General features: G+C 46.8%; 3 protein-coding genes across 3 annotated transcripts; all 3 read left to right on the top strand.

The window, feature by feature from the left end:
* The first annotated feature begins 699 nt into the window (after positions 1-699).
* Positions 700-5,013, top strand: LOC135092179 (ryncolin-1-like). The gene is made up of 4 exons (XM_063990460.1): positions 700-1,288; positions 1,528-1,970; positions 3,364-3,465; positions 4,379-5,013. The coding sequence occupies exons 1-4, from the start codon at positions 1,070-1,072 to the stop codon at positions 4,542-4,544; spliced, it is 930 nt and encodes a 309-aa protein (XP_063846530.1). The 5' UTR covers positions 700-1,069; the 3' UTR covers positions 4,545-5,013.
* A 229-nt stretch (positions 5,014-5,242) lies between these two features.
* LOC135092180 (ryncolin-1-like) lies at positions 5,243-10,916 on the top strand. Its single transcript, XM_063990461.1, has 2 exons — positions 5,243-7,531; positions 8,788-10,916. Exons 1-2 carry the CDS (start codon positions 7,149-7,151, stop codon positions 8,951-8,953), a joined length of 549 nt encoding a protein of 182 aa, XP_063846531.1. The 5' UTR covers positions 5,243-7,148; the 3' UTR covers positions 8,954-10,916.
* Positions 9,741-16,686, top strand: LOC135092316 (techylectin-5A-like). Its single transcript, XM_063990769.1, has 6 exons — positions 9,741-9,869; positions 10,445-10,529; positions 10,912-11,042; positions 11,280-11,722; positions 12,154-12,255; positions 13,361-16,686. The coding sequence occupies exons 1-6, from the start codon at positions 9,741-9,743 to the stop codon at positions 13,524-13,526; spliced, it is 1,056 nt and encodes a 351-aa protein (XP_063846839.1). The 3' UTR covers positions 13,527-16,686.
* Positions 16,687-20,886: the final 4,200 nt, after the last annotated feature.

Here is a 20,886-nt window from a genome sequence, read left to right as displayed (position 1 = left end):
AAATTGAGAGTAATCAAGACAAGACGCTGAAATGTTTTAGAATATGGTCCAGTGATGTGTTCATTCACAGTGTCTTGGGACTCCTACGGTGCAGTGAACATGGGGCGTACAAGGTAAAGCTGACGTGGGGGAGGCGCCATGCACGCCATCATCACAGGAGAGGAAGCAAACCAGCTCTTCTTTTCCTTGCACTGGACGAGGTGGCGTCTGGCGCCTTGATGCTGCCAGTAAGAATAGTGCTGTGAGCATACTGTTCTATGGCAGTCACTATTTTGACATAGTTGTCAGTCAATACAAATGACAAGCAATGCAAAACATGGTTACCTGTGTCACCTGGCCACGATCCAAGGCTGACCTGACCTGACCTGCAAAAGTGAGTGAGATGAGGGCGGCCGCGCTCTTCCCGCGGCCCACCGCTGCCTATCGCTACCGTTGTAAATTACAATACCTTACTGAAGCTCAACGGGGGACACGAGACGTCTATTATTACAACGTCGCCAGAACAAGTTTGTTATTCTAGTAAATCATGAAAATTAAGCCCAATACTTCGCGTTACACTTCTTAAATTCTCCTCCTCTCTTATTTGATAGCTGATATTTTTCTTTATCTTGAGTAATATAAGCAAAAGAAAAAAAAAATCTTCTACCACGCAGTTCTTCCAAAGAGGATTAAGCATTATAAATTCGTCAGCATAGTGCGTGGTGCGGCAGCATCATATACTACCTCTGCACTGAGGACACAACTCCCACCACTCCACAGCAAATAAACATCAACAGTACAGTGCTGCGAGGATCCTGCTGCATCTGATGCCAGCGTGGTGAAGGGCACACTGCCGCCCTTACCCAAGTGGCCCTTCATGAAATATTATCTCAGACAGCACTTTATTAAAGGAGTGATGAAATTCATGAGGGCCACAGCTCCGCGTCTATTCCCGTCACAGTTTACGAGGCTTGAAGTGGCGTGTTGAGGGCCGCGAGGCACCCAGGGCTCAAGACACACGCCACTCTGCTCTACGCCGCATTCCGCCACGGTCGCGTTGGTTAGGTGTTCTGGCCAGCAATTGTCTGCGATGAAGTTTCTTGTGCTCTTCGCCATGGGCGTGGCCGTGGCCATGGCAAGCAGCACGCCTCCCCCCGCTGAGGGAAACAGCTGTTCAGGCCTCAAGGACGATCGCTCCCTTCTGTCCAGCCTACTAACGGTCGCAGGCTACAATGACACTTGTGTGGCCGCCGCCCTGGACTCCTGTAGGACTGGACGAGAGGACAGCCGCCACGCGCCCCTCGTGGAGGTAAGGGTTAAGTCAGGCCTCTACCTAACACTTTGTCAGGCCCTCCTACAAGGCGCGTTATTATCACTAACGGAATTTTCGAAGTTTAACGAGGGGTGCTAATTTTCTTTAATGCCTTTTAATCAAGATTCAAGACTCATATCGAAGTGCGTTGAGTCGTTGTCAGCGGAAATGCAGGAAGAGCTGCTGCGCCACGTCTGACGTAAACCTGATCACTTTGTTTGGCCTTCGCTTTACAGGAGGCGAGGGAAGTGGTGCAGCAGGTCAGTGCTGCTGTAAACAAATGGGAGTCTCGGCCGCGTCACTGCAAGGACTTACTGGACTCCGGGGACAGCGGGAGCGGCCTGCGCCAGGTATACCCTTACCCTGGGCGACCCCACCACCGCGTGCCCGTGTTCTGTGACCACACCGTCGACGGCGGGGGATGGACCGTCTTCCAGCGGCGCACCAGTGATGCCGTCCGCCAAGATTTCTTCCGCACTTGGGTCGAGTATCAGTTGGGCTTTGGTGACCTGGAGGGTGAATTCTGGCTGGGCCTTGACCTTCTGCACCAGCTGACCTCCACCACCCTGCAGCAGCTACGAATTGACCTGGACGATTACGAGGGAGAACATCGGTGGGCCAAGTATGGATTCTTCCACTTGGGCGCACCAGAGACCAAGTTCCGCCTCAGTGTTGGAAGGTGAGGCCCTTCACCCTCTTTCCCTCTCTCTCTCTCTCTCTCTCTCTCTCTCTCTCTCTCTCTCTCTCTCTCTCTCTCTCTCTCTCTCTCTCCCGTATATAGTAGATGAAGATAAAGTGTCGTGTTGCTCTTCGGCCTTGTGACGTGTGTGACAACGACGTGCACAACAGTGGGGCGTGTGTACAGTCACACACACACATCGTTCTAACTTAATGGGGAGTTTTCAGAACTAGTGGTTGTCACCAGGTGGCAGCACAGACACAAACTCTTCTCTCACATAGAAGGAATATCAGATATACCTACAGTGTTATTCTATTTACATGAAGATGCAATGGGCTTATATAATATATTTTTTCTACGTAATGCCTTCCAAGTAGTAACACAAGTAAAATCAAACTCTTTTCATGAACAAATGTATATAAGTTGATTTTCTAGTGAATCAGCATTTAGATTTATTTGGTCATCTTAAGATTTCCAAATGAATACACTCTTGATTGGAAACGTCTTAATCTAGACGACAGTAAACATGAAGGCAACACGTCAGTGACAGTCAAAAGTCCAAATTACCCCGCTGGCCCGATGGTTGAACTGAAGAAACACGTTGTTGGACAAGAAGTTGAATGTTGGTGCGGTGCCCATCTCCACTACGCCCTAAGCAATGGATTACGGTAGCTGGACACTACAGCAGCAGCAGGATCGCCTGAGAGATGTTTGTTTTGGTTTTCGATTACTTTGCTTTGTCGCTCGCTTCGTGAGAGGGATGCTAAAATACCCACACACACACAAAAAAAAAAAAAAAAAAAAAAAAACTAGAGCCATATATCACGATGTTTGTGAGTAGGTTGTGTCATACTATATAGTACAGTGTGATTTTTTTATATTTTTTTCACTGTCCAAATCAATAGTTTTTATACTTATAATATGCTTTATTTAAGATAATGCTACCAGTTTACTCGATAATCACACACAAAAAAAAAATTAATTTGACCACATTCTCTCAATATTATCCATACCGGATATTGAAAAGTCGATACATCATTTCAATAGTATCATGGTGATCAATGTCCTATGCATCTTTACGCACCTGGGATTTACTACAACAATATTTTAGCTCTCTTTCCTACAGTTAGATGAGCAGCAATGACATCTAGCGGTTTAGTTCCGAAGACTCCCCATTGTTTGTGATGTGTCTCTAGATGGGAATCCTGTATATCACGAAACGTCATGAATAACAAACTCAGAATGGTTTAATTGGTCGTTTCTAGTCTAGACTTTCCCTTTAAACACAAGATTCTGTGTGGACATGCTCTTTTCATATACATATACACACACGAGTATATCAATTTACTTGTTTTCTTGTTTTGTGTGTGTGTGTGTGTGTGTGTGGTGACAGGTACAGCGGTGACGCAGGGGACAACTTATCTGTGAAAAGCGGCAACTCGTTCAGCACGCATGATGCTGACAACGACACGTCGGGTGAAAATTGTGCCAAAAAGTGAGTATCGCCTTCCACAGAACTGAACACAAACCACTCATTGTTGTCAATCGACACACATCTTTGCTCAAAGATGAGTGCTGACAAACAACACAACACAATAAAACAGTAAGATAATTGCTGTCATAGAACACAACTGTTGGAGTGAGAGGTAGAGACAGTGAGAGGTAGAGACAGAAACAGGTGGCCCGTTGTGGCGGTTTATTGTGACTCCTCGGAACAAACAGATCTGGCGTGGCTGAAGGCTAGCCTGTAACTGACACTCCCCCTCCTGTCGCCCAGGATAAGATGAGTGCTATCATAACACAACGTGTTTCAAAACACCCAAGGAAACAACAATATTTTGGTTACGAGTTCAATAGTCTTCTATAACAAAAAAGAGGCTAGTGAGGAGAACAGTGGAGAGGAGTAACTCAAGGCCTAGGTATAAGGTGTCTCTCTCTGTCTCGGCAAGAATGGCCCTCCTTGTTCTCGCAAAGAAGCTTATCTTAAAAGAAGATGGAGTTCAATGTGGTCACGGTAAAAGGGAGACTTAAATTTATCTAAATGATGGAGTGAGGAAGCCGTGTAGCGACCGAGAGCAAACATATCCCTAAATTAGACTTCGGATGTGACGATCATTATGACCACGACGTCCGAAACACTATAATTTGTCCTACAGTTGACGGATTTAACCTCAGATTATGGCCTCTCATTCCTGAAGATTTTATCTCGCCTTCAGGTCAATTTCTTTGTCATTCTTAGCAGAGTCACAAGGGCACAACATGCGGATTAGAGAAGTAAAGCATTACTGCATGCAACATCTTTTGAACTGCAACACTTGCTTGAGATGTGTGCCAACAGGTGGGTTACTGCACTGGACGCAAGGATGCATGGATTTATGCATAGTCATGCCTTGTAACTGTTCTTTCAGATACCGTGGTGCTTATTGGTATGGTGCTTGCCACAGTTCTAACCTGAACGGCTACCAGTATGTGGGCAACCACACCTCCTACGCCGATGGCATCAACTGGAAAAATTGGAAAGGCTACCACTACTCACTGAAGCGAACGTCCATGATGATCCGCCCCGCCTTCTGATCCCCTCTCTTGTTGGCTGCAGCAGGCACAGTGGGAGGCGTGCACACAGGCACACAACACTGCACACAACGCGGTTCCAGACCATCACCACCACCTCTCCAAGCTCCCTCTCTGACGTGACTCTCAGCCTGAGCCGCTCTCTCCCGCAAACCCACGGAGTGGCTGGCCCCTCACAGCCCGAGTCACTGCGCTGCTTGCTTCATCACACGGCAACGAGACGTGCACACCGTGCGTCCCTGCACCGGGCTGAGCGTGGTCATAGTCACGTGATGGTATTATGTATTTCATTATATCCTGTGTAAATAGTGTAAGTACCAATTACGATTAGCTGTATTAATAATCAGGATGACTCGTAGTTTTATCTTGCAAGCTAGAATACGTGGTCTTAGGTATCGTCTCTCTCTCTCTCTCTCTCTCTCTCTCTCTCTCTCTCTCTCTCTCTCTCTCTCTCTCTCTCTCTCTCTCTCAACTACTACTACTACTACTGATAATAATAATAATAATAATGATAATAATAATAATAATAATACAATAAACCGATCGGAAATTAACCATTGCCCTTTCATTACTCCACAAACTGACAGCATAATTAAGTCTTTAACAAAAGGGAAACAAAGTGCCAAGCCTGGCCGTGGTGTTGGCAAGGTGAGGCGGCTGACTGGCTGCCCACTCAATAAGGAGGAGGAGGAGGAGGAGGAGGAGGAGGAGGAGGAGGAGGAGGAGGAGGAGATCTGAGTACCAGTTGGCCTCAGAGTTACATTGTCATTACATTAACGGAAGTCTGAGGCTGAATCACTATTACATCATGATATTGGTTTTGAAACGCTTACTCCTTTCGCTACTACTACTTTCAAATGACAGAGAAATTGCTGTTCGGCTTTTCATGACAATTTTTCACAGCGATATTGTAGCGTCTCACCTAAACTCTCACCAGCATCATGAAAATGTTTTAAATAATACTCAATTAATTTTAACTAAAATGTGGTAAAAGTAATCAAGACAAGGCGCTGAAACGTTTGTGAATATGGTTTGAGAATATGGTTCCTTTCACAGTGCTTTGCGATTCCCCTCGTGCAATGAGTGAGGGGTGTGCAAAGTGAGACTGACGCGGTGGCGCCGCCAGGCACACTCTCAGTACACGAGAGGAGACAAACCAGTTCTTCACCTCCTACACTGGACGAGGCGGCGTCAGGGAACTTGATGCCGCTAAGAACTGTCGTGGTGCTTTGAACATACGAGCAGTAAGAGGAGACTGCTTTACTACTCTGTGCAAGTCGGCATTTTGATTTATTCTTATACAAAATTATAAGCGATGTAAAATATAGTTACCTGAGTCACCCAGACGCAACCTGCGGCTACCTTGACGTGACCAGACCTGCCTTAGTGAGCGAGTGAGGTGAGGGTAGCCGTGCTCTTCCCGCCGCCCGCTGCTGCCTCTCGCTTCCGTTGTACATTATAATACCTTATTAATTAAAGAGCAACCAGTGTCACGGAACGTCTATTGTTACAACTTCACCAGAATAAATTTCTTACTTCAATGAAACAAAAGTTCAGCCACCCATTAACCAGAATTTTGTCTAATGCTTCACGTTGCACTTCTTGCTCTTTTTTATCCTCTCTCTAATTTATAGCTGGTATTTTCTGATCTTGTGTAATATACGTGAAAAATACTATGTTTCTCTTACCACGCACTCCCTAGATATTACTAAGGGTTACCAATTAGCCAGGTTTGTGCGTGGTGTGCCAGCATCATATCCTACTTCTGCACTAAGGGCACATCTCTCACCACTCACAGGAAGGAAACAATCAACAACACAAAGCAGCGAGGATCCTGCTCCACATCAAGCCAGCGCGATAAGAGGCACACTGGCACCTTTACCCAAGTGGCGCTTCAGCTAATATTAGCATAACACTTCACCTTAGTAGAGGAGTGATGAAATTCATGAGCGTCACAGCTGTGCGTCTATTCTCATCACACTCAATGAGGCTCGAAGTGGGGTGTTGAGATTCACGAAGCGCCCAGGACCCAAGACACACGCCACTCTGCTCTACGCTGTACCCCGCCACGGTCGCCTTGATTAGGTTCTCTGGCCAGCAACAATTTGCGCCTTGTGTTCCTTGCCATGGGCGTGACCGTGGCACAGGGAAGTAGCACGCCTTCCCCCGCTGAGGAGAATAGCTGTTCAGGCCTCAAGGACGATCGCTCCCTTCTGTCCAGTTTACTAACAATCGAAGGCTATAGTGACACTTGCATGGCCGCCGTGGCCTCCTGTAGGACTGGACAAGAGGACAGCCGCCACGCGTCTGTCGTGGAGTTAAGTGTCAAGTCATACCTCTACCTAACATTTTGTTAGTTTTCCTGCAAGGTGCGGTATTATCATTAACAAAATCTTCCAAATTTATTAAGGGGTGATGGTTTTTATTGATGTGTTTTAATCAAGCCGTGAGACTCATATCGAAGCGAAGATTTGTGTTGGGTCTTTATCAGCGGCAATGCAGGACGAGCTGCGCCGCCACGTCTGACGTAAACCTGGTCACTTTCATTGCCCTTCGCTTTACAGGAGGCGAGGGAAGTGGTGCAGCAGGCCAGTACTATGAAAACAAATGGGAGTCCACGTTCCTGTAAGGACTTACTGGACTCCGGGGACAGCGGGAGCGGCCTGCGCCAGGTATACCCTTACCCTAGGCGACCCCACCACAGCGTGCCCGTGTTTTGTGACCACACCGTCGACAGCGGCCGGGGGATGGACCGTCTTCCAGCGGCGCACCAGTGATGCCGCCCGCCAAGATTTCTACCGCACTTGGTTGGAGTATCAGTTGGGCTTTGGTGACCTGGAGGGCCTTGACCTTCTGCACCAGCTGACCTCCACCACGCTGCAGCAGCTACGAATTGACCTAGACGATTACGAGGGAGAACATCGGTGGGCTAAGTATGGATTCTTCCACGTGGGCGCACCAGAGACCAAGTTCCGCCTCAGTGTTGGAAGGTGAGGCCCTTCACCCTCTTGTACTCCTACTCTCTCTCTCTCTCTCTCTCTCTCTCTCTCTCTCTCTCTCTCTCTCTCTCTCTCTCTCTCTCGTATCTAGCAGGTGGAGATAATGAGTCGTGTTGCTCCTCGGCCTTGTGACGTGTGTGACAACGACGTGCACAACCTGAGCAGTGGAGGATGTTTCTTGTCATGCACACACTCCCATACCTAGGTAACTTTTCTCACACGCCACACTAGGAAGGATATCCTCCTGTCGAGGTCCTCGAGGCAGTCACAATATGCAACATTCACAACTGCAGTCCATTCTCGCGTACCAAGCACAACCACATCAAATCAGCATTATCCTTCCCCAGGTCCCCCGCACTAACGGACAAAACGCCAGAGGCACCTCCTCTTTGGGGAATCCTGAGGAGGGATTGGAGCGATAGGATAAGATACAGATGTGAGATTGTGATCCCAGGAGCTTAATGGAGAAGAGAGGATGACAGCATAAGCGGAAGGATTAGAGTTTAGGAAAAGGTTAAGAATGTTGGGTCTATCTCCAAACCAGTCACGAATACGAATAGGGTGTTGCACCAGTTGCTCTAGGTCGTGGAGGATAGCAAAGTTAAAGGCTAGTTCACCAGGATGGTCAGTGAAGGAGGAAAGGCAAAGCTTGTGGTGAACAATGAAGTCTCCAAGAATGGAGATCTACGCAAAAGGGAAGAGAATCAGAATGTTCTCCACTTTGGAAGTTAAGTAGTGAAAAAAATTTCTTATAGTCAGAGGAGTTAGATGAGAGGTATACAGCACAGAAAATTTTAGTTTGAGAATGACTCTGTAGTCGTAGCCAGATGGTGGAAAACTCGGAAGATTCAAGAGCGTGAGCACGAGAGCAGGTTAAGTCGTTGCGTACATAGACGCATTATCCAGGTGTGAATTGAGAATGACGAAAGAAAAAGTAGGAGGGAAGAGAAAAGGGACTACTGTCAGTTGCCTGAGACACCTGTGTTTCAGTGAGGAAAAAGAAGATGAGGTTTAGTAGAGGAGAGGTGATATTCTACAGATTGAAAATTATATTTAATGCAAGGATTTTCATGTTTGGTAGCAAGGTCCTGTCAAGGAGTGTAGCATAGTGTACTACATCTTACGAATTCTAACCGAAGAGAGTAGCACTAATCCCTCAAAGAAGAAGGTCAGGTCTCTTTCCAAGACGTGCATTCGGCCACTGTATCAAACTACGAACACTTTCGTGACTGTTACGTTCATTTCAGATATGAAGGAGTTTTTTGGTATGCTGCTTGCCATAAAGGAAACCTGAACGGCTACCAGTATGTGGGCAACCACACCTCCTACGCCGATGGCATCAACTGGTATCATTGGAAAGGCCACCACTACTCAGTGAAGCGAACGTGTATGATGATCCCCCTCGCCTTCTGACTGTGGCTGTGGCAGGCACGGTGGGAGACGTGAACACACGCATAAACACTGGAAACAGAATGCGGTTCCAGACCACCACCAACCCTCCAAGCTCCCTCTCTAACGCTACTCTCAGCCTGAGCCCCTCTTTCTCTCCGGAGGGGCTGGCCCCTCACCGCCCGAGTCACTTCGCTGCTTGCCTCTTCACACGGCCATGAGACGTGCACACCTTGCGTCTCTGCACCGGGTTCCGCGTGATCATAGTCAGGTGGTGCTGTTATGCATTTTATTACAATATCCTGTGAGTTAAATACACTCTCAGGTAAAGCCTCCCCTCCGCTATCTCTCTCTCTCTCTCTCTCTCTCTCTCTCTCTTATTCACTAAACAACGACCGCTGATAATTTTTTTTTTTTACATTAAATTGAAATAAATCGATGTGAAGTGTTAAGCACTGCCCAGAGCAGACTTCCATTACTCCACAAAGTGACAGTGTAATAAGGACTTTAACAAGAGGGAAGCAAAGTGTCCTGGCTGTGGTGTTGGCGAGGTGCAAGGCGGCTGACTGGCTGCCCCCTCAAGTAGGAGGAGGAGTATCTGAGTAAGGGAATCCCAGTTGGACTCACAAAGTTCCATTGTCAGTGGATACACGCAGTTCTGAGTCAAACTGATTGATATATCATGATAAGTGACATAAAACGCTTTGTTCTCTAATACGGCTATTTTCAAAGGTCACAAACATTATAATACAGTTTCTCGTCATTTTTTCCATTCCTGGTGTAACATCCCTGTTAGAATATCGTTACAACCATGAGAACACTTTTTAAAATTGAGAGTAATCAAGACAAGACGCTGAAATGTTTTAGAATATGGTCCAGTGATGTGTTCATTCACAGTGCCTTGGGATTCCTACGGTGCAGTGAACATGGGGCGTACAAGGTAAAGCTGACGTGGAGGAGGCGCCATGCACGCCATCATCACAGGAGAGGAAGGAAACCAGCTCTTCTTTTCCTTGCACTGGACGAGGTGGCGTCTGGCGCCTTGATGCTGCCAGTAAGAATAGTGCTGTGAGCATACTGTTCTATGGCAGTCAGTATTTTGACATAGTTGTCAGTCAATACAAATGACAAGCAATGCAAAACATGGTTACCTGTGTCACCTGGCCACGATCCAAGGCTGACCTGACCTGACCTGCCCAAGTGAGTGAGATGAGGGCGGCCGCGCTCTTCCCGCGGCCCACCGCTGCCTATCGCTACCGTTGTAAATTACAATACCTTACTGAAGCTCAACGGGGGACACGAGACGTCTATTATTACAACGTCGCCAGAACAAGTTTGTTATTCTAGTAAATCATGAAAATTAAGCCCAATACTTCGCGTTACACTTCTTAAATTCTCCTCCTCTCTTATTTGATAGCTGATATTTTTCTTTATCTTGAGTAATATAAGCATTTGAAAAAAAAAAATCTACCACGCAGTTCTTCCAAAGAGGACTAAGCATTATAAATTCGTCAGCATAGTGCGTGGTGCGGCAGCATCATATACTACCTCTGCACTGAGGACACAACTCCCACCACTCCACAGCAAATAAACATCAACAGTACAGTGCTGCGAGGATCCTGCTGCATCTGATGCCAGCGTGGTGAAGGGCACACTGCCGCCCTTACCCAAGTGGCCCTTCATGAAATATTATCTCAGACAGCACTTTATTAAAGGAGTGATGAAATTCATGAGGGCCACAGCTCCGCGTCTATTCCCGTCACAGTTTACGAGGCTTGAAGTGGCGTGTTGAGGGCCGCGAGGCACCCAGGGCTCAAGACACACGCCACTCTGCTCTACGCCGCATTCCGCCACGGTCGCGTTGGTTAGGTGTTCTGGCCAGCAATTGTCTGCGATGAAGTTTCTTGTGCTCTTCGCCATGGGCGTGGCCGTGGCCATGGCAAGCAGCACGCCTCCCACCGCTGAGGGAAACAGCTGTTGAGGCCTCAAGGACGATCGCTCCCTTCTGTCCAGCCTACTAACGGTCGCAGGCTACAATGACACTTGTGTGGCCGCCGCCCTGGACTCCTGTAGGACTGGACGAGAGGACAGCCGCCACGCGCCCCTCGTGGAGGTAAGGGTTAAGTCAGGCTTCTACCTAACACTTTGTCAGGCCTTCCTACAAGGCGCGTTATTATCACTAACGAAATTTTCGAAGTTTAACAAGGGGTGCTAATTTTCTTTAATGCCTTTTAATCAAGATTCAAGACTCATATCGAAGTGTGTTGAGTCGTTGTCAGCGGAAATGCAGGAAGAGCTGCGCCGCCACGTCTGACGTAAACCTGGTCACTGTTTGCCCTTCGCTTTACAGGAGGCGAGGGAAGTGGTGCAGCAGGTCAGTGCTGCTGTAAACAAATGGGAGTCTCGGCCGCGTCACTGCAAGGACTTACTGGACTCCGGGGACAGCGGGAGCGGCCTGCGCCAGGTATACCCTTACCCTGGGCGACCCCACCACCGCGTGCCCGTGTTTTGTGACCACACCGTCGACGGCGGGGGATGGACCGTCTTCCAGCGGCGCACCAGTGATGCCGTCCGCCAAGATTTCTACCGCACTTGGGTGGAGTATCAGTTGGGCTTTGGTGACCTGGAGGGTGAATTCTGGCTGGGCCTTGACCTTCTGCACCAGCTGACCTCCACCACCCTGCAGCAGCTACGAATTGACCTGGACGATTACGAGGGAGAACATCGGTGGGCTAAATATGGATTCTTCCACTTGGACGCACCAGAGACCAAGTTCCGCCTCAGTGTTGGAAGGTGAGGCCCTTCACCCTCTTTCCCTCTCTCTCTCTCTCTCTCTCTCTCTCTCTCTCTCTCTCTCTCTCTCTCTCTCTCTCTCTCTCTTTCGTATATAGTAAATTAATTGTTTGTGAAGTGTCTCTAGATGGGAATCCTGTATATCCCGATACATCATGAATAACAAACTCAGAATGGTTTAATTGCTGCGTTTCTACAATCTACACTTTCCTACACTTGTGGGGACACACACACACACACACACACACACACACACACACACACACACACGTATATCAATTTAGTTATTATTATTATCTATTTATTTATTTACTTATTTATTTAATTAGTTAATTTATTTATTTTTTATTTTTATTTATTTATTTATTTTATTTATTTATTTATTTATTTATTATTATTATTATTTTTTTTGTGTGTGTGTGTGGTGACAGGTACAGCGGTGATGCAGCGGACAGCTTCTCTGTGAAAAGCGGCAACTCGTTCAGCACCCATGATGCTGACAACGACGCGGCGGATATTAACTGTGCCGAAAGGTGAGTATCGCCTTCCACAGAACTGAACACAAACCATGAACATAAGAACATAAGAAATAAGGGAAGTTGCAAGAAGCCACCGGGCTTACACGTGGCAATTCATGCATGAAATATACCTACCTATTTCCACCTATCATCCCCATCCATAAACCAGTCTAATCTTCTCTTAAAGCTCCCTAATGTCCTAGCACTAGCAACATGATTATTGAGTCCGCTCCACTCATCTACCACTCATTGTTGTCAATCGACACATCTTTGCTCAAAGATGAGTGCTGACAAACAACACAACACAATACAATAGTAAGATAATTGCTGTCATAGAACACAACTGTTGGAGTGAGAGGTAGAGACAGTGAGAGGTAGAGACAGAAACAGGTGGCCCGTTGTGGCGGTTTATTGTGACTCCTCGGAACAAACAGATCTGGCGTGGCTGAAGGCTAGCCTGTAACTGACACTCCCCCTCCTGTCGCCCAGGATAAGATGAGTGCTATCATAACACAACGTGTTTCAAAACACCCAAGGAAACAACAATATTTTGGTTACGAGTTCAATAGTCTTCTATAACAAAAAAGAGGCTAGTGAGGAGAACAGTGGAGAGGAGTAACTCAAGGCCTAGGTATAAGGTGTCTCTCTCTGTCTCGGCAAGAATGGCCCTCCTTGTTCTCGCAAAGAAGCTTATCTTAAAAGAAGATGGAGTTCAATGTGGTCACGGTAAAAGGGAGACTTAAATTTATCTAAATGATGGAGTGAGGAAGCCGTGTAGCGACCGAGAGCAAACATATCCCTAAATTAGACTTCGGATGTGACGATCATTATGACCACGACGTCCGAAACACTATAATTTGTCCTACAGTTGACGAATTTAACCTCAGATTATGGCCTCTCATTCCTGAAGATTTTATCTCGCCTTCAGGTCAATTTCTTTGTCATTCTTAGCAGAGTCAGAAGGGCACAACATGCGGATTAGAGAAGTAAAGCATTACTGCATGCAACATCTTTTGAACTGCAACACTTGCTTGAGATGTGTGCCAACAGGTGGGTTACTGCACTGGACGCAAGGATGCATGGATTTATGCATAGTCATGCCTTGTAACTGTTCTTTCAGATACCGTGGTGCTTATTGGTATGGTGCTTGCCACAGTTCTAACCTGAACGGCTACCAGTATGTGGGCAACCACACCTCCTACGCCGATGGCATCAACTGGTATGATTGGAAAGGTCACCACTACTCACTGAAGCGAACGTCCATGATGATCCGCCCCGCCTTCTGATCCCCTTTCATCCAAAGCGTTTATGTGTGCAATGACTTAAGCTGCTCTTGTAGCAACGCTCCTGAATCTTCCGAGTTTTCCACCATCTGGCTATTACCACAGAGACACTCAAAATAAATTTATCTGTGCTTTATACCTCTCACCTAACTCCTCTTACTATAAGAAATTCTTTGACTACTTAACTTCCAAAGTGGAGCACATTCTGACTCTTCTTCTTTTGCTGAGATCTCCATTTTCTGAGACCTCAATGTTCACCACCAGCTTTGGCTTTCCTCTCCCTTCACTGACCATCCTGGTGAACTAGCCTTCAACTTTGCCATCCTCCACGACCTACAGCATCTGGTGCAACACACTATTCGTATTCCTGACCTTCTTGGAGATATGCCCAACATTCTTAACCCTTTCCTAACCTTTAAACCTTCTGCTTAAGCTGTCACCCTCTCTTCTCCGTTGGACTCCTCCGATCACAATCTCATATCTGTATCTTTTCCTATCGCTCCAATCCCTCCTCAGGATCCCCCTAAGCGGAGGTGCCTCTGGCGTTTTGCCTCTGCCAGTTGGGGGGACCTGAGGAGGTATTTTGCTGATTTTTCCTGGAATGACTACTGCTTCCGTGTCAGAGATCCGTCTCTATGTGCCGAGCACATAACAGAGGTGATAGTGTCTGGCATGGAGACGTACATTCCTCACTCTTTTTCTCGACCTAAGCCTTTCAAGGCTTTGTTTAATACAGCCTGTACATGATAGAGAGGTGGCCCATAAAAGGTACTTGGTCCTTCCATCACCAGAATCTCATGAGCTTTGTATTGCAGCCCAGAACCATGCCAAGTCTGTTTTCCAACTACCCAAAAACTCCTTCATTAATAGAAAGTGTCAAAATCTTTGACGAACTAACTCCCCTCATGACTTTTGGCATCTAGCCGAAAATATCTCCATTAACTTTGCTTCTTCTTCTTTCCCTTCTTTATTTCAACCAGATGGCACCACTGCTACCACATCTGTCTCGGAACTCTTCGCTCAGATCTTTGCTAAAAACTCTGCTTTGGACAATTCAGGTCTTGTTTCTCCCTCTCCTCCACCCTCTGATTACTTCATGGTACCTATTAAAATTCTTCGTAATGATGTTTTCATGCCATCGCTGGCCTAAACCCTCGGAAAGCTTATGGACCTGATGGGGTCCCTCCCATTGTTCTTCGAAACTGCGCCTCCATGCTTGCACCTTGCCTAGTCAAACTCTTTCAACTCTGTCTGTCAACATCCACCTTTCCTTCTTACTGGAAGTTTGCCTACATTCAGCCTGTTCCTAAAAAGGGTGACGGTTCTAATCCTTCAAACTACCGTCCTATTGCTTTAATTTCCTGCCCATTGAAGTTTTTAAATCTATCTTCAACACAAGATTCCTAAACATCTATCACTTCACAATCTGATCACTAATATGGGTTCCGTCAAGGCCGCTGTACTGGTGCCCTTCTGGCTTTCCTTACTGAGTCTTGGTCATCCTCTTTTAGAGATTTTGGTGAAACTTTTGCTGTTGCCTTAGACATATAAAAAGCTTTTGACAGAGTCTGGCACAAAGCTTTGATTTCCAAACTACCCTCCTACGGCTTCTATCCTTCTCTGTAACTTCATCCCAAATCTCCCTTCTCACTGTTTTATTTCTGCTGCAGTAGACAGTCACTGTTCTTCTGCTAAATCTGTTAACTGTGGTGTTCCTCAGCGTTCTGTCCTGTCACCCACTCTCTTCTTATTATTCATCAATGACCTTCTAAACCAAACTTCTTGTCATCCACTCCTACGCCCTGCACTTTTCCACGTCTATTCATAGACGTCCAGCCCTTCAGGAGATAAATAGTTCAGGCAGGGAAGCCACAGAACGCCTGACTTCTGATCTCTCTGAAATTTCTGATTGGGGCAGAGCAAACTTGGTATTCTTGAAAGCCTCAAAAACTCAATTCCTCCATCTATCAACTCGACACAACCTTCCAAACAACTATCCCCTCTTCTTCAGGACACTGAACACAGAACATCCTTAGTCTGTCCTTTTCTTATAATCTAAACTGGAAACCACACATCTCATCTTTAGCTAATACAGTTTCTATGAAGTTAGGCGTTCTGAGACGTCTTCACCAATTTTTCTAACCACCCCCCCCAACTGCTAACTCTGTACAAGGGCTTTATCCGTCCATGCATGGAGTATGCTTCATATGTATGTGCGTGGGAGGCGGGGGATTCCACTCATACTGCTCTTCTAGACCGGGTGGAATCAAAACCTTTTCGTCTGATAAACACTCCTCTAACTGACTGTCTTCAGCCTCTCTCTCATCAATGTAATGTTGCATCTCTACCTATCTTCTACCGCTATTTTAACGCTAACTGTTCTTCTGATCTTGCTAACTGCATGCCTCCCCTCCTTCCGCGGCCTCTCTGCACAAGACTTTCTTCTTTCTCTCACCCCTATTCTCTCCACCTCTCTAACGCAAGAGTTAACCAGTATTCTCAATCATTCATCCCTTTCTCTGGTAAACTCTCTGCCCGCTTTTGTATGTCCACCTTGCTATGACTGAAATTCCTTTAAGAGGGAGGTTTCAAGACATTTATCCTTCAATTTTTGACTAACACTTCGGACCGTTTTCGGGGACCGGCAACAGTGGGCTTTTTTTTTCCATTGAATTTTTGTTGCCCTTGGCCGGTGTCACTCCTACATAAAAAGAAAAAAAAAACGGCAGTGGGAGACGTGCACAAAAGCACACAACGTGGTTCCAGACCATCACCACCACCTCTCCAAGCTCCCTCTCTGACGTGACTCTCAGCCTGAGCCGCTCTCTCCCGCAAACCCACGGAGTGGCTGGCCCCTCACAGCCCGAGTCACTGCGCTGCTTGCTTCATCACACGGCCACGAGACGTGCACACCGTGCGTCCCTGCACCGGGCTGAGCGTGGTCATAGTCACGTGATGGTGTTATGTATTTCATTATATCCTGTGTAAATAGTGTAAGTACCAATTACGATTAGCTGTATTAATAATCAGGATGACTCGTAGTTTTATCTTGCAAGCTAGAATACGTGGTCTTAGGTATCGTCTCTCTCTCTCTCTCTCTCTCTCTCTCTCTCTCTCTCTCTCTCTCTCTCTCTCTCTCTCTCTCTCTCTCTCTCTCTCTCAACTACTACTACTACTACTGATAATAATAATAATAATAATGATAATAATAATAATAATAATACAATAAACCGATCGGAAATTAACCATTGCCCTTTCATTACTCCACAAACTGACAGCATAATTAAGTCTTTAACAAAAGGGAAACAAAGTGCCAAGCCTGGCCGTGGTGTTGGCAAGGTGTGAGGCGGCTGACTGGCTGCCCACTCAATAAGGAGGAGGAGGAGGAGGAGGAGGAGGAGGAGGAGGAGGAGGAGGAGGAGATCTGAGTACCAGTTGGCCTCAGAGTTACATTGTCATTACATTAACGGAAGTCTGAGGCTGAATCACTATTACATCATGATATTGGTTTTGAAACGCTTACTCCTTTCGCTACTACTACTTTCAAATGACAGAGAAATTGCTGTTCGGCTTTTCATGACAATTTTTCACAGCGATATTGTAGCGTCTCACCTAAACTCTCACCAGCATCATGAAAATGTTTGAAATAATACTCAATTAATTTTAACTAAAATGTGGTAAAAGTAATCAAGACAAGGCGCTGAAACGTTTGTGAATATGGTTTGAGAATATGGTTCCTTTCACAGTGCTTTGCGATTCCCCTCGTGCAATGAGTGAGGGGTGTGCAAAGTGAGACTGGCGCGGTGGCGCCGCCAGGCACACTATCAGTACACGAGAGGAGACAAACCAGTTCTTCACCTATACTGAACGAGGCGGCGTCAGGGAACTTGAACCAGCTGACCTCCACCATCCTGCAGCAGGTTCGAACTCATCTGGACGATTACGAAGGACATCGGTGGGCTAAGTATGGATTCTTCCACGTGGGCGCACCAGAGACCAAGTTCCGCCTCAGTGTTGGAAGGTGAGACCCTTCACCCTCTTGTACACACACACTCTCTCTCTCTCTCTCTCTCTCTCTCTCTCTCTCTCTCTCTCTCTCTCTCTCTCTCTCTCTCTCTCTGTCTCTCTCTCTCTTTTTTTTTTATTTAAAGAAAAATTTACATCAGGCTTAAAACAACACGTTTTTTATGCTGTTATTTGAAAAGCCTATACTTAAATGTGAAGAAGAAAATATATACAAAAGCGAACTCATCCTACTATATATATGTATATATATATATATATATATATATATATATATATATATATATATATATATATATATATATATATATATATATATATATATATATACACATGATTAACACAGCACTAGTGTGGGAGTTTGTGTTTTACGCCACCTGTGTGCAGCCACTTTCACTTGCTGGAGTGTCATTGTCTGTGTATCACTCGTGGCTGCCGTAAACACATTCCACAGTCTGGAGGTTCTGGCTGTGTAAGAGCGCTGGTGCTGCCTCAAGTAAGATCGAGGCACTTGTACCAGCATGTCACTGGAGGTGGTGGTCCTGGACTCCCTCTGGACAGCTCGTGGTGGGAGCCTTAGCGAGGTGAGATGAGGGACCTCCAGAACCCGGGCCTTGTGCTGGACCACCAGCGCAGACACGTCCCGCCGATGCTCCAGCGACGTGACTGATGCTGCTGCTGCTGCTGTCCGTCCATCCCCACCAAGCGCAGGGCACGGCGTTGCACAGCATCCAGTCTCTGCAAGTGGGTGGGGGCACTCGACATCCAGGACAAGGCACTGTACTCCATACAAGGCCGTATCTGAGCCTTGTACAGTGTGAGGATGCCCCGGGAGTCGAGGTTTCCTGACATCCGACGCAGTGCAGAGACTCGCTGGGAGACCTGGTGACCAACAGCAGCAACATGGCGGTCAAAAGCGCAGGCCACAGCCCACTGTCACTCCCAGCAACTTGACGTGTTCCTGGAGGGGAAGTGTCTGGCCTCCAAAACTCAGACAGCCTGAGACGGCTGGGGACCGTTAGATGACCATGGCCTGCGTCTTTTCTGGAGCGAAGCTGACTTGCCACGCCTCTCCCCACTCCATCACCAGCCTGAGCTGCCTATTCAGCTCTCTAACGGCTCGCTGACTGTCGGAGCGGCAGTAGGAGCGGGAGAGACTGCAGTCGTCGGCGTATGCAAGCAGAGTCGGTATTTGCCGCAGGAGGTCATCGATGTATATGTTCCACAGGATCGGGCCCAACACTGAACCCTGTGGAACTGAGGCCTGTATAGGTAACGGCTGGGATGCCTGTCCATTGATGACTACCCGGAGGGTTCTCCCCTGGAGGTAGTCCTCGAGCAGTGCAAGGAGGTTGCCCTGGATACCCTTGGCACAAAGCTAGCTAGCTAGCTAGCTAGCTCTCTCTCTCTCTCTCTCTCTCTCTCTCTCTCTCTCTCTCTCTCTCTCTCTCTCTCTCTCTCTCTCTCTCTCTCTCTCTCTCTCTCTCTCTCTCTCTCTCTCTCTCTCTCTCTCTCCCTCCCTCCCTCCCTCCCTCCCTCCCTCTCTCTCTCTCTCTCTCTCTCTCTCTCTCTCTCTCTCTCTCTCTCTCTCTCTCTCTCTCTCTCTCTCTCTCTCTCTCTCTCTCTCTCTCTCTCTCTCTCTCTCTCTCTCATCTAGCAGGTGGAGATAATGAGTCGTGTTGCTCCTCGGCCTTGTGACGTGTGTGACAACGACGTGCACAACCTGAGCAGTGGAGGATGTTTCTTGTCATGCACACACTCCCATACCCAGGTAACTTTTCTCACTCGCCACACTAGGAAGGATATCCTCCTGTCGAGGTCCTCGAGGCAGTCACAATATGCAACATTCACAACTGCAGTCCATTCTCGCGTACCAAGCACAACCACTCTTCATTTTGCCTCTTCTTACAAATTATATCAGAATTACACTAGGCCTCCTGACACCTGTCATTCTCCTACACTTCATTACTTTACTCTTACCCTCATTCACTCTCTAAAATGTTTTACCTGTAACACGCCCTTCCCAGCACCTCCACCACCATCTCTATGTCGTTTGTGAATCAGCCAACGCTGGTGCATCAGCAGCAGCCACCCCCTGATTAAGATTGTACTGTACCATCAGCACTCATCAGATGCAAACATTCCCACCACCCATACAAGCAGTACACAAACAAGAGCACGCCATATATGCCTGAGCCATTCTCTCAATTAATACTAAGCGTGTGCATGTGTGCTGGTAGGTACAGTGGACACGCAGGGAATAGTCTGTTAGAACATAACGGCGTCCCATTCAGCACACATGATGCTGACAACGACAAGGCAAAGCAAAACTGTGCCTGAAGGTGAGTGATGTTACTCCACACAGCTCAACTTAAAGAGTTGTCACACGACACAACACGACACAATGCAACACAACACAACACAGAAGTGCAGCATCTGCAACAACAACAACAACAGCAACAACAACAACAACAACGAACCACAACAATAACAACAAAAACAACAACAAAACAACAACAATTTCGATTCGGTGTCTATTGCCAAGATTGTAATAATTATTCATCTTGTCAGTTTCTCATCAGCTGAAGGAAATGTAAAAGTTGCCGCTTAGGAGATCGTAAGACTTCTCTCAAAGAAAGAGACCAATTAAGCCAGCAATGGACAATAATTCAAGGAGGACTGCTTTACCTTGGGAGAATTTGGAGAATTTTTTTCTTTACTCAATTAGGAGAGGCACCGATCAAGGGGGGAAAAAAAAAGCAACAAAAAAAAGGCCCGCTGAGGTGCCAGTCCCCGTACAGAGTCGAAGGCGTTAGTCAAAAATACAGGATAAGTGTCTTGAAACCTCCCTCTTGAAAGAGTTCAAGTCATAGGAAGGCGGAAATGGAGAAGCAGGCAGAGAGTTTATCAGAGAAAGAAATGCATGGTTGAGAATACTGGTTCACTCTTGCATTAGAGAGGTGGACAGAATAGGAGTGAGAGAAAGAAGAAAGTCTTGTGCAGTGAGGCCACGGGAGGAGATGATGCGGCGATGAGGAGGAGGCTGAAGACAGTTGGTAAGACGAAAAGCTTTTAATTCAACCGTCTTAAAGAACGGTATGAGTGTAAACCCCCCCCAAACATGTGAAGCATACTCCATACTTGGACAGATAAGGCCTCTGCACAGAGTTAGCAGCTGGAATGTTGAGAAGAACTAACGGAGACGACTCAGGACGCTAAACTTCATAGAAGCTGTTTTAGCTAGAGATGAGATGTGAAGTTTTCATTTTAGATTATAAGAAAAGGACAGACCAAAGGTGTTCAGTGTAGAAGAGGGTGACAGTTGAGTGTCATTGAGGAA

This window comes from Scylla paramamosain, chromosome 39 (genome assembly GCF_035594125.1).
Source record: "Scylla paramamosain isolate STU-SP2022 chromosome 39, ASM3559412v1, whole genome shotgun sequence".
Taxonomy (NCBI): domain Eukaryota; kingdom Metazoa; phylum Arthropoda; class Malacostraca; order Decapoda; family Portunidae; genus Scylla; species Scylla paramamosain.
Note: the sequence above shows the minus strand (reverse complement) of the source record. Positions and strands in the feature narration are given on the sequence as shown.